This window comes from Mauremys reevesii, linkage group 3 (assembly GCF_016161935.1).
Source record: "Mauremys reevesii isolate NIE-2019 linkage group 3, ASM1616193v1, whole genome shotgun sequence".
In the NCBI taxonomy this organism is placed as follows: Eukaryota; Metazoa; Chordata; order Testudines; family Geoemydidae; genus Mauremys; species Mauremys reevesii.
The window spans coordinates 179977815-179991038 of record NC_052625.1 but is presented as its reverse complement, the minus strand read 5'-3'; the positions used below and the strand labels follow the sequence as shown (position 1 = coordinate 179991038).

General features: G+C 42.3%; 1 protein-coding gene across 1 annotated transcript; it reads right to left on the bottom strand.

Moving 5' to 3' along the window:
* Positions 1 to 277: 277 nt before the first annotated feature.
* KCNF1 (potassium voltage-gated channel modifier subfamily F member 1) lies at positions 278 to 2699 on the bottom strand. Its single transcript, XM_039531374.1, has one exon. It carries the CDS (start codon positions 2114 to 2116, stop codon positions 653 to 655), a length of 1464 nt encoding a protein of 487 aa, XP_039387308.1. The 5' UTR covers positions 2117 to 2699; the 3' UTR covers positions 278 to 652.
* Positions 2700 to 13224: the final 10525 nt, after the last annotated feature.

Below are 13224 nucleotides of genomic sequence, written 5' to 3'. Positions count from 1 at the left end.
ACTCGGATAAAAATACCGCTTGTTACTTGTTACATTTTACTGGACACCTGAATACTTTAGGAGTGACAGGAGGGGTGTCTGAAACAATTTGTATCATGGGGGTGCTGAGAGCCATTGAAACAAACTGTAAACCCTGTATATAATGGAAATCACTTCAAGCCAGGGGGTGCTCTGTACCATCAGCACCCATAGTTGCAGCACCTATGAGTGACAGTTTGATTTAATTTTTTAAAAAAGATTTCCTAACTATAAAAACCCCGAACAAAGCCTGAAGCACAAGTTCTCCGTGGTATTGTTATTCTTTATTATTACAGATACAGGATTTTGATTTTTATAAAGCTTAACATCCAAGTAATTGTACACATTACTGATCAAGAAGCTGTTTTCAATCTCTGAAATGGTTACAAATTAATTTTTCAGGATGTATTAATTATGATAGGTTGCATCTCAATTGCATCCTACTATTATATGTCAGGTAATAAAAACAAAGTCTTACCAACCTCTGATGAAGCTGCGATGAGGGTTAATTTGTATTCATGTTTGGAAAAGAAAGGCAGTGCTCACTCTCAACACTGACAGCTCCCTTTAATCTTTTCACTAGAAGACTGTTAATTTGTCTCAGTCTATAACTGAACAGTAACAGTCACTTAGTTTATTTGCAGCTCTGAAGCCTGGTCCTGTAATATTTCTCATCTGATAGGAGATGAATGAAGGTGTCACTGTGGGAAACTTTTAGCTGTCTGCTCCATGAAGGATACTCCTTGCCTTCCCCCACAAGATCCTCTAGTTCATTCTTGGAGCCTCCAACTTTCCCTTCACCTGAGTATAGCTCCATCAGCTCCAATTCATGCTTGGCAGCTGTTTCTAAAACTCTCTGCTTATTATAGTATCTGACAAAGTTGTTTATGATGGGGTGGATAGGAAGTGCTATAGCTATCACCCCACAAAGGAAACTGGTAGCAGCATTCAGTTTCCCCAGTGTTGTCTTAGGATATATGTCCCCGTATCCAACTGTGGTCATGGTTATAATTGCCCACCAAAATGACTGAGGGATGCTTTTAAATAAGGTTTCAGGGTGACTTTGCTCCATGGTATAACCAAGGGCAGAAAAGACAAAGATTCCAACAGCCAAGTACATAAGAAGCAGTCCTAGCTCCTTAAAGCTTCTTTTAAGAGCATAGGTTAAAGTCTGTAGCCCTGTGGAGTGGCGTGCGAGTTTGAAAATTCTAGCAATCCTCATGATCCGAAGTGCTTGAACAGCCTGTTGCACGTTGGTTAACTCCATCATTCCGGCACCCAAGTGGGTCAAGATCAAGCTGACATAGAAGGGAAGTATTGCAAAAACATCAATGATGTTCATGAAAGAAATCACAAAGTACAGTTTATTAGGAGAAGAAATAAGTCTAAGCACATATTCCAAGGTAAACCAGCCTATACATGCTGTCTCAATGTTGTCCAGTGTTGGGTGTTCCACATGATTTCCCTCAGAGTCTACTATCTGGAGCTCTGGGATGGTCCCCAGGCACATTACTACAGATGAGATTAAAATAAATAGGAAGGACAACACTGCGATGACTCTAGCTGAATAGGATGATTCTGGTTTCTCCATTAATTTCCAAATGTATTTCTGGCATCTCTTCCAGCGATTTTCAGAGGCATCCACTCCCAAATCATCCAGAATCAATTGCACCCTTCGGGCTATTTCTTCCAGTTCCTCCTTTTTTTCGCTCAGATGAGTTTTGCAGCAGTCATCCAAGAATTTCAGGTCTACTTTCCAAAATTCCATTTCATTCTTGAAACATATAGGGCATATTCCTTTCTTCATGTGAATTTCTCCAAAGTAATATATATCAATAATGCATTTGAAAGCATCTGGATCTCTGTCAAAATAAAATTCTCTTTTCCCAGGATCATAGTCATCACAAAGAGAGAAAATAGTATCATATCCCCCTGATAAACAGTTGATCAACTGTGCTAACCTTGTTGCTGGATATCGGTTCAGATTTTCTCCGTATAGCACCTGCCTCACCCCACCAACATTGACTATAACCTCTATATCTTCATTTTTTTCTGATCCATTACTGTCCACATCTGGAAATCTAGATTCACCTGCCATTTTAATGTTATTGATTTTTTATATATATATCAATTCTTAGTTTGCTTCCAAATCTTTGCTGTTTGTAGCTTCTTTGTGAAAGCAAATCAGAGCTAGGTAATATATATTACAAATCTTACTGAAATGACTTTGAGTAATGCTAGGAAAGGTTACAGAAATAAACCTGCAGTCAGTAAAACCTTGCAAGGTATGCAACAAGCTGCAGTGAAAAGACAAGTCATCAGGCTGTTGTGCGTAGAAGCAGGGACGTTAGAAAGAAATCAACTCCTCCAGCAGATATGAAAGAGAAGAAACTACTTAACAAAACTCACCCTCTACTTCAGTGCTTGAGAGTCTTTTCAGGGTCCATTCTTTCTCTTCCTCTGAAGTGATATTTTATTCACAGACTGGCAGTCACATCAGTTCCAAAAATTCCTTGTTCTGGTTAACAAAAAGTGAAATAATTGATCATTCTGAAAGACAGACAATCACCAGGATGATCCCACAGAAAGCTGTTGCAGTTTTTGCCTTCCACTCCAAGGACTCAGGGAAAGCTGCTGTGTTTACTTTTACTTTACGGTCTGGAGTTTATGTGTTGACTCCTTCACACAGTGACAGGAAGTGTGCAGAGGAGAAACTTGTGCTTGTTTTTCTTTTGCTGTTTCTAACCACAATAGGAATTCCAAGCTGATGTCAGGTTCTTTCCAAACTATACCCTCTTCTGGTGAAACTCAGCAAAGCACAATCTGTACAGAAAAGCAATTTAACTGTTTTGGTGTACGTCTAGCTATAATGCAGTTTTCTTTATAACCCTATACCTTTTGAATACTTTAAAAAGATCAATGTTTAAAACGAATTGCAAAACATAATCATATATAATGTAATTAAGAGCTGCAATACAGCTCTAGAAAAGAAAAATCAGGCTCATTTTCTTCAGGTGGTAAGGATTAGCAAGAATATCTTTTGCATTTTTAAATAAATACACCACACAGGGTCCGACATTCTTCTCTCAGATACATTGCCGCAAGTCCAGAATAATTCCATCTCAGGAAACTGAGTCACTGTAGATTTTTACTAGTGTAACTGGGAGCAGAACATGGATCATAAAATTTACCTTCCAACCATGGAACCAGAACTTAAACTGCATTCATGCCTTTTGTAGAACTTTTATATCAAAGATGTATACACTTGCCCTGAGGTTGAGACAGAAGTGGGAGGCAGACCTGGTGTGAGTCTCTGGGTAAGGATAAAAGGGGTAAAAATCAAGGATGATGTCAGGTAGGAAGAGGAGGATGAGGCTTTTTTTAAACTAACCAAATCATCCAAAACACTGGACTTGGTGATGATGAGGGAACCTCAACTACCCAGACATCTGCTGGAAAAATAATACAGCAGAGTACAGATTAGCCAACAAGTTCCTGGAATGCACTGGAGACAACTTTTTATTATAAAAATAAAGTGACTAGGGGAGAGGCTATTCTAGATTTGATTCTGATAAACAAAGAAGAATTGGTTGAGAATTTGAAGGTGGAAGGAAGCTTGGGTGAAAGTGATCGTGAAAGGACAGAATTCATGATACAGGAGGGCAAACAGCAGAATAAAGATGGTGGACTTCAAGAACGCCAGACCCCTGTGAAAGTAAGAGGGATGGGTACAGGTGGCCCAGCCAGGAGGTATGGACTCCTCCTAAGGGTCCCCAATCTGGTTTAACCTCTTCTTCCCCACTGTTCAAAGACAGAGCTAAATAGGCTTCATTAGGAGCCTTTTGTTATGGTAAAGTGTCAAATGAGAGCTGAAATTACTTGTGGTGGGGCAGTGTTTTTGCCCAGCCTGCAAAGAGCTGAAAATCACTTAGTACAGGCCTGCACAACTCGTAAAGCGGCGAGGGCCATATTACTCCAAAGAAAACAGCTGAGGGCCGAACCCCACCCCAGCCCCCCCAAAACCCCCACAACGTCACCAAGTCCCCCCGAAACACAACACCACCCCCCAGCGCTACCCAGCCCCCCGAAATACTCCCCCCTCAGCACCACCCGCCCCACAGAAACAAACCCTCCTTCCCCAGCACTGCCCCACCGAAACAGCGGTATTGAACCTTGGTAATATGTTATAGCAGGCCCCTAAGGTAGTATAATTAAGGTAAAAGAAAAATGTCTTTTTGCTAGAAGTAGAATAAGATCTTCCCCCACTTTGTAATCGATTGTCCTGTTGAATGAATGAGGTGTGAATGAGGAAGGCATGGAAGGCAGCACCTCCAGACAGCTGCAACCCTTGGAGAGGGGATGGGAGCCAGAGACCAGATCAGTAGAACAGGTCAGCCACTGACTCCTCGCTCACCTCCTCAGGCCCCCGCCCCCCCGGCTTGCCTACTCAGCCCCTGCCACTGCCCGCTTGCCTCTTCAGCTTCCCTCCCTTACCGGCCGCTTGCCTACTCACCCCCCGCGGGCCGCACAGTGAGCCCATCTACTCACCCCCCGTGGGCCGCATGTTGTGCAGGCCTGACTAAGAGACTGACCTGCAGAGGTCACAGCAGAGAGGCAGGTGGAAGCAGAAGGTGACTGACAGCTGGCTGGCGAACGAGCAGCTGGCCAGGCAGCAAGGAACTGCAGCTGGGGGGATGGCTAGTGGAGAGAAACCACAACTGGTGGGGTGGCCAGATGATGAGGAACAGAGGCTGGTGGGGTGGCCAGCCAGAACAAGTGCTCAGATGGCAGAGCAAGCAAGGTGCCTTTTTCCCCAGGTGGGAGGTGAACTCACAGAGATGCACCTTTGAACACTGGGTCCTCACTGACCAAGGACAACCACTGTGAGTGGGGCATGGTGAGGGAGTAGAGAGGGGCACAGAAAAGGAACTTTTGGTTGTAGAACTCAAGAACATGAGGCAGAAGGCATTGCCCCATGCACTCTGGGGTGGGTGTCCTGCTTACAGTTTTATGATTATGAATCCTACTTATGGCATTTTCCCTAATTAATGTAAGGTGACTTCCCTCCTTTCATTAAAAGTTTCTTTTCTACACTTAGACTCTGTGCCTGCGAATGGGGAAGTATTGTCTTTCAGAGGTGCCCAGGGGTGGTGTGTAATTTTCCCAGGTTACTGGGTGGGGGCTCGAGCCGGTTCTTAGTTGTATTGTTGAAAAGGAATCCCTAGATATTGAACCCAGCCCTGGTTGCTGCTGGCTCCACCTGTCAGAAGGGTTACAGAAGCAAGAAGACAACCAATGACAGAGAGGCCCATTACTAAATGGGGAGTGAAAGACAATAACAGAAAATGCAGTAATGGCCAAAGTGTTAAATGTCGTCTTTGTTTCAGTTTTTATCAAAAAAGTTAGCAGTGATTTGACAACTAACATAGTGAACATCTGTGTAAATCAGGTAGGATCTGAGGCTAAAATAGGAAAAGAACAAGTTAAGAATTACTTTGACTTTTTAGTTTCATGTTGGCAGGGTCAGATGAAATACATCCTGGAATTCTTAAGGAACCGACTGAGGAGATATCTGAGCCATTAGTGATTATTTTTGAGAACTCATGGAGGATGGCAGAGACTGGCCTGGATAAGAGAAAATGTTGCGCCTATCTGTAAAAAGGAGGGAAAGGGCAATGCAGGGAATTATAGAACAGTCAGCTTAACTTCAGTACCCGGAAAGATGATGGAGCACATAGTCAAACAATCAATTTGTAAGCACCTACAGGATAATAAAGTGACAAGTAACAGTCAACATGGATTTGTCAAGAGCAAATCATGTCAAACCAAGCTAATATCCTTCTTTGACAGGGTAATAAACCTTGTGGATGGAGAGAAGCAGTAGACGTGATATATCTCTACATTAGTAAGGCTTTTGAGCGTGTCTCTCATCACCTTCTCATGAATAAACTAGAAAAATATAGACTAGACACACCTACTATAAAATAGGTGCATAACTGGTTGGAAAAGTGTACTCAGAGAGTAGTTCTCCACTCTCTTTCTATTCTGGATTCTTCTCTGCTTGCGGACTCCTCTGCTGCAGAGCATTGCAGGTGTGCAGAGGCCGCCGGATGTCCCCCACCACGTCAGAAGTCAAGCCCCCAGTGCCCAGACAGGAAAATGAAATTTTTCGGGGGTCATTTCGTGTGGCTGGCCAGAGAATCCAAGCTCGACTGCTGTCCAGAGCATCAACAGAGTGGTGCACTGTGTAATGGTTCACAATCAAGCTGGAAGGGCATATCGAGTGGGGTCCTGCAGGGATCTGTCCTGGATCCAGTTCTATTCAGTATCTTCATAAATGAGTTGGCTAATGGCATAGAGAGTACACATATAAAGTTTATGGACAATACCAAGCTGTGAGAGGTTGCAAGCGCTCTGGAGGACAGGATTAGAATTCAAAATGAAATACATAGGATGAAATTTGATAAGGACTATTGCAAAGTACTGCACTTAGGAAGGAATAATCAATTGCTCAAATAGAAAATGGGAATTGACTGCCTAAGAAGGAGTACTGCAGAAAAGAATCTAGGGGTTACAGTGGATCACAAGTTAAATATGAGTCACCAGTGTAATGCCATTGCAAAAAAAACCCAAACATCATTCTGAGATTTATTAGCAGGAGTGTTGTAAACAAGAAATGAGAAGTAATTCTTCCACTCTGCTCAGCACTGATAAGGCCTCAACTGGAGTATTGTGTCCAGTTCTGGGCACTACACTTTGGGAAAGATGTGGACAAATTGGAGAGAGTCCAAACGAGAGCAATAAAACAGATTAAAGATCTAGAAAACATTGGTCTAATAAAAGGTACTACCTCATCCACCTTGCCTCTCTAGTATTCTGGAACCAACACGGCTACAATAACACTGCATACAACAGGGCCACGATAACAGTCTTCAAAAGGTTGTTATGAAAAGGAGGGTGATAAATTGTTCTCCTTAACCACTGAGGACAGGACAAGAAGTAATGGCTTAAATTTCAGCAAAGATGATTTAGGTTAAGTTTTTCCTAATGTCTAACTGTGAGGATAGTTAAGCACTGGAACAAATTACCCAGGGAGGTTGTGGAATTTCCATCATTGGAAGTTTTTAAGAACATGTTAGAAAAACCTCTGTCAGGGATGGTGTAGATGATACTTAGTCCTGCCTCAGTGCAGGGGACTGGACTAGATGACCTATCAAGGTCTCTTTTAGTCCTATATTTCTATGATTCTGTGTTAAGATCTGTATGTTTGGCTGTGGCCAGGTTTCCAGATCCACATTCTGGCAACTGAACATGGTCAGTGTTTAACCTTTGCCTCTGACCGGTTGTGGATGAATCTCCACTTAACAACAATCATATTATGCACTTCATCTAAGGACCCTAAAGCACTTTTTTACAAACACCAATAAATTAAGTCTTGTAAAAGTCCTGTGAAATAAGTGAGCATGAGCACACACACACACACACACACACACATCTCAATGTATACCTTGGGAAACTGAAGCAAGAGAGGTTAAGGCCTAACTGATTAGCCCAAGGCCACACAGTGAACGAGTGTCAGAGCTGGGAATAGAACACATGCTTTAGCCACTAGGCTGTCTTCCCTCTCCTGGGTGCCCAGCAAAGGTGGCATGTAACAGTAATCACAGGAATCAGTAGATACTTTCTTCTGATCCTTCCTTTGTACACCTCTACACTGATATAATGCGACCCGATATAACACGAATTCGGATATAATGTGGTGAAGCAGTGCTCCAGGGGGGCGGGGCTACGTGCTCCGGTGGATCAAAGCATGTTCAATATAATGCAGTTTCACCTATAATGCGGTAAGATTTTTTGGCTCCTGAGGACAGCGTTATATCGGGGTAGAGGTGTACCTTGAGCCTTTTAACCATTGAAACCCTATCTTGTTTAGGTGACTATGACCAAGAAATAAAGTAACAGTAATCAGACACACTCTTATTACCTGGTGATCAGGTTAGCCGCTGCTATGTGTATGAGAGTATTTCCTAGTGCAAATGCACCGTAATATGTAATTTTCCTCCCTTCTCTCTTCTCATGTTTGCACTGTCCTTAGACTTGCAAGCTCCTTAGGGCAGGGACGATACTTTGAAGGCCTGGGAAGGTTCTATGGGTGCTGCAGTAAACAAAATAACGAATAAAAGACCTGCTAAATTGTTTCACTGGATCAGAGCCTCATTGCTTAATAAAATGAATTGTGCAGCCAGATTTATGTGTAGTAAATGTAAAGATACAGACTCCAATGGCAATAAAATAGTTTATGGAATAAATGTCCTTCAGCTTCCTCAAAGAAAAGCTGAGACCTGAGCAATTAAATTTAAAAGGTAATGCAGGCTGCCTATGAATAGAACAATATGTTTGTTTCACAACCCTGATGTCTTTACTCAAAGACGCTGTGGTTACTAATTCATGACAGCAGCCCCTTGGCCTTTCTTTAGGTAGCAATAGCAAATCTAGCTATGGTCCACTATGGTCAAGGCAGGAAGTAGCAGCTTCCTTTGGAGCCCTTGTCTCCAACACAGCTTGTTCTTTTTTCTTTTAATTTTATGGACCGCAAACAAAATAGTCACACAGGTTTACCACATACGCTCACTTTGGAAGGGAAAATCAATTCATTTGAAAGGATAAATCCGAAAGGTCAGCACACTTCGGGGGCGGGGAGGGGAAGGGAATTGAAGTACCTAATCAGTTTGTACAATAAATTTGTTTAATCTTGATTCATAACATTCCTTGTGCATGATTCTCCCATGTCTTGCACTTTGTATAGTTATTTACAGCTTGTCAAAGTGAGTGTAAAATGATAACATTCTGATCTGGTGGTGTTTTACACCAACTTTGCACAGAAGTAAATGACACCAGAAGATGTCAGACAGTGGAGCTTCGAGTCCCTTGCCCTTCCAGACTTATACAGGGGGCTTCCTAGATAAATACATTTTACCAGATGTAGTATAGAGCAGTATTATAAGAGATCAGTGAATAACTAGCAGCAAATAATTTATTCCACTAATTTCAATTCTTTTCCCACCTGTTAGATGAAGACAGCTTATCTCTCCAATGCAATACTTTTGGTGAATAATCCTTGGTCTCTAGTTTGTTTATGAGTAGTTTGTGGCATTTATTAGGTATACAGAATTCAATCTCTGTTGGCTTGACTTGGTTGGACACACAAGTCATATCATGCCGTGTTTCTGTTCTCAGTTGGTGGAGTGTTGGGAATGGAATTGGTACAGGCAAAAAAAAAAAAAAGAAATGGAGAATGGTCCTTCCCCACTTCTATGCTATTAGTTCAATAAACAATGTATAGGTTTCAGCACATAGTTGTATTAAATAGTTTTACTGTGTAGTATTTGTGAATTATGTCCAAAATGGCCCTTGCTTGCACTTCTACTATGGCTGTAAACTGATTCTGGCACCTCATTGTCTATGAGAAAAGAAAGCAACTATTGAATACACAGTAGAGTGGGAAAAGATATTGTACAGCATTTTTTAATAAGCAAGGCTTTCTTCAGAGTCATGTAAGAGAAAATATCTATGGTAAGTGAATGAGATATAATGGATATCTGAAAAATATCAAACAAATATCAAATCCATCTTCATATTTTTGCTTTTCTTCCATGTCTCCAATACATTTCAGATTTCTCCTGGATAATTCCTCATTTCAAACAAGTCCTTTCTGAACTTCTTTTCTATTTTCAGTGCCCCGGCACAATAACTCTTTTGTTGGATTTGCTGCCCACACGTGTATGCAATGCCATTCATTTTTCCCACAGATATTCTCTATTAGTCATTTTAGCCTAATTTCAGTTTCAGCAGTTGCATTATTTATTCCTACTCAATTAATTTAATATAGGTACTCCTCCCTTCAAGTCTTTTTGTTTATTCTTTACTAAAAGTTTTGTGATAACTTGCTGTAGGTTTTAATGGGCCTGTTTCACATTTGACATTATTGAGCCTATTTGGCTATATAATTAAATTTGTCTTAGATTCAAGCAAGAAAAATCAGTGAGTTAACATACATGCTTGCAAACATGATCTCCACCCCAAAAAGCTAAAAATCCAGTGCAAACATATGCATAATACTTTAGACACAAATCAGATGTGTGGCACTGTAAGTTGGAGTTGATGTAAGAATCTAGAAATGGAAGGTTTGTTAAAAAAATGCTGTGTCAGAGCAGAGGGTGTTAAAGAAGTAGTTGAAGGAGTCTGCTTAATGTTCTCTGATACCTACATCAGAAGATTTTATATCCCCCTTTGGATTATATTATTTAGATACGAATTTCACATAATCAACTATGTTAAAAGAGCATCATTAAGGTTGCAGAGTCAAGCCATTCTGACTTGAAACATTAGATTTAATGGTGCCTGCACACTGAATGAGGTCAGGGGGCTGCGGAAAAAATACTATGTGATGGTATAGTTAAAGACTGTATCACAGCTTGTGTCTCCCACTAATACGGTAGGACTGATGGATAGTGATGTAATCTATAATTGTTTAGGAAATGTTATGATTTCCTAAAATGTCTGTGCAGTTTTATTTTAACTGCTGCGATTTGTACTCTTTTTGAACAGAACGTGGGATAACACAAAAGGTGCTTTATGAAATAAAATTAGTCCTTTTGACACTCATTCTCTTATAGCTACATTGATCAAAACCCTTCTATTTTATTATTTGTATCCTTGCAAAGTTTAGGATTTTAGTTCTTTGTGTTGCCTTAGTAAACTATGGGGATGCACAGTTTTGAGAACTGCTGTGATAGAGGATGACAACCTACTGTTGCTATGTGGGTGAGCACTAAAGGGGCTTGAGGTACATACTTTCCCAGTGGGTTTCACAGGTATTTGCTGACATCAGAGGAATAGTATCAGAGGGGTAGCCGTGTTAGTCTGGATCTGTAAAAGCAGCAAAGAATCCTGTGGCACCTTATAGGCTAACAGACGTTTTGCAGCATGAGCTTTCGTGGGTGAATACCCACTTCGTCGGATGCAAGTAGTGGAAATTTCCAGGGGCAGGTATATATATGCAAGCAAGAAGCAAGCTAGAGATAATGAGGTTAGATCAATCAGGGAGGATGAGGCCCTGTTCTAGCAGTAGAGGTGTGAAAACCAAGGAGGAGAAACTGGTTCTGTAGTTGGCAAGCCATTCACAGTCTTTGTTTAATTCTGAGCTGATGGTGTCAAATTTGCAGATGAACTGAAGCTCAGCAGTTTCTCTTTGTAGTCTGGTCCTGAAGTTTTTTTGCTGCAGGATGGCCACCTTAAGATCTGCTATTGTGTGGCCAGGGAGGTTGAAGTGGAATAGTGAGTCTCAGGAATCTTGGGGTCCATCCCAGGCTCTGGAGGTTAATGTACTGTAGAGAGCACAGACTCTTCTGCCCCATTCCCTCCAAACTGTCCCAGTCCTGTCTCTTCCCCACCTTTAGCTCCTTATCCCAGTCCCAGTCTCCTTGTCAACCCTGTCCTCAAGAGTTTCATCCCAGTCTCCTTACCCAGCCAGTCCTACTCTCCTCCTCCAGACTTGCTGTCCAAGTTCCAGTCTCTCACACACACTCCCAGTTTCTCCCCCTCCCCACACCCAGTGTCCTTGTTCAATTATTCCCAATTCCCTCCTTCCCGCCCCAACTCCTTGTCCCCAGTCTCCTTCCCAACCATTCCCAGTTCCTCCCTCCTGACTTTTCAGCCCATCTGTCTCTCGCCCTCCACTCCACTGACTCCTAGTCTTCGTCTTCCTTCCTGGGCTCCTCATCCAACATCAGTTTCCCCACACACACCCATCCCAAGCCTTTTGTCCCTGTTTCTTTGCCCAGTTCTTCCCTCGTAACCTAGCTCCTTGACAACTCTGTCTCTCTTCCTCTTAGACCCCATTTCTCCCCACAACTGCTTCCTAGTCCCACTCTTTTAGCCCTGACAGTCCCAGTCCTCCCTCCTATCCCATCTACTCCTTTCCCTCTGCCCACATGACATGGCTTCCTACTCCATGCTGCCTGGGCACCAGCAGGGAGGTAATGGAGAGCATAGGACAGAGAGGCTCCCTACTTTCAGTTCTAATGCCTAGCCCCATCTTGGCCCAGAGTAGTTGAGACCAGCCACTACCGGGAAATGCCCCTGTAGTCCTGGGCTGGAGCATGCTCCATCACTCTGTGGGATGGTGCATGTGCAGTCCTGCCTCAGACAGGCAGCGTGAGGGGTTGGAGCATGTTCAGTTGCTTTGTGGGCATGGCACATGTACAGCCTGATCATCACTAGGAGCTGTGGGAAGCTTGAGCATGCTCAGTGAGGATTGAATCTTCAATTTTAGCAGCTAAAATCTCCAAAGCCTCTACTGAGCAGATATTTTTCAACATTTATCTGGGAATTGGTCCTGCTTTGAGCAGGGGGTTGGACTAGATGACCTCCTGAGGTCCCTTCCAACTCTGATATTCTATGATTCTATGAACATCTTAAAACTTGGCCAGATTTGGGTGGATTTTCACTGGGGTGGCAATAAGCACATCGCAGACACAAATGCCAGTCCCCTGCCAAATTTCAAGTCTTTGCTACAACAAGCTGCTAGAGCTTTTCAAAGAAATGGTTGACTGAAATTTTTACTGTGGGCAAACAATGTATTTTTCTCTAGCCTTGTTCTCAGAAACATCTACCATTATGGCTGAAATTTTCCAGAGGAAAACAGCTTGAGGTAGGCACCCAGCACAGAAAATTTCAGTGCTCACCTGTGGTATGTGGCAGTATGGAAGCAAGGCCTCCCTCAGAGAGTGACAGGGAGGGATGGGCCACACTCCAATTTGAGAGATTGCTGGCTCCAGTGGTGTTTCTCATTTTTGAGTATGGGAAATATCTCTCATACGAATATAATCTCACAAAATGGAAAAAACTTCTGAAGTGTGACCACTGTGTGTATTTCACTATATACTTCAAACTGTCATTTTTAATAGAAACATGCTAGTGCAGATCCTCAGCTGCTGCAAATTAGCATAACCGTATTGACTTTATTGGAGCTCTGCTGAGGCTCTAGCCCTGTAAGTATTGTGGTTAAATAAGAACTTACGGTCAAGAAGCACACTCTGGTAGCTAGAGTAGTGGACTAAGTGACAAGGTTCTTGGATTCTACTCTTGACTTGCTGTCTGACATTGAGCAAGTCACTTATTTACCTTCTCACCCCAGGCTTAAAA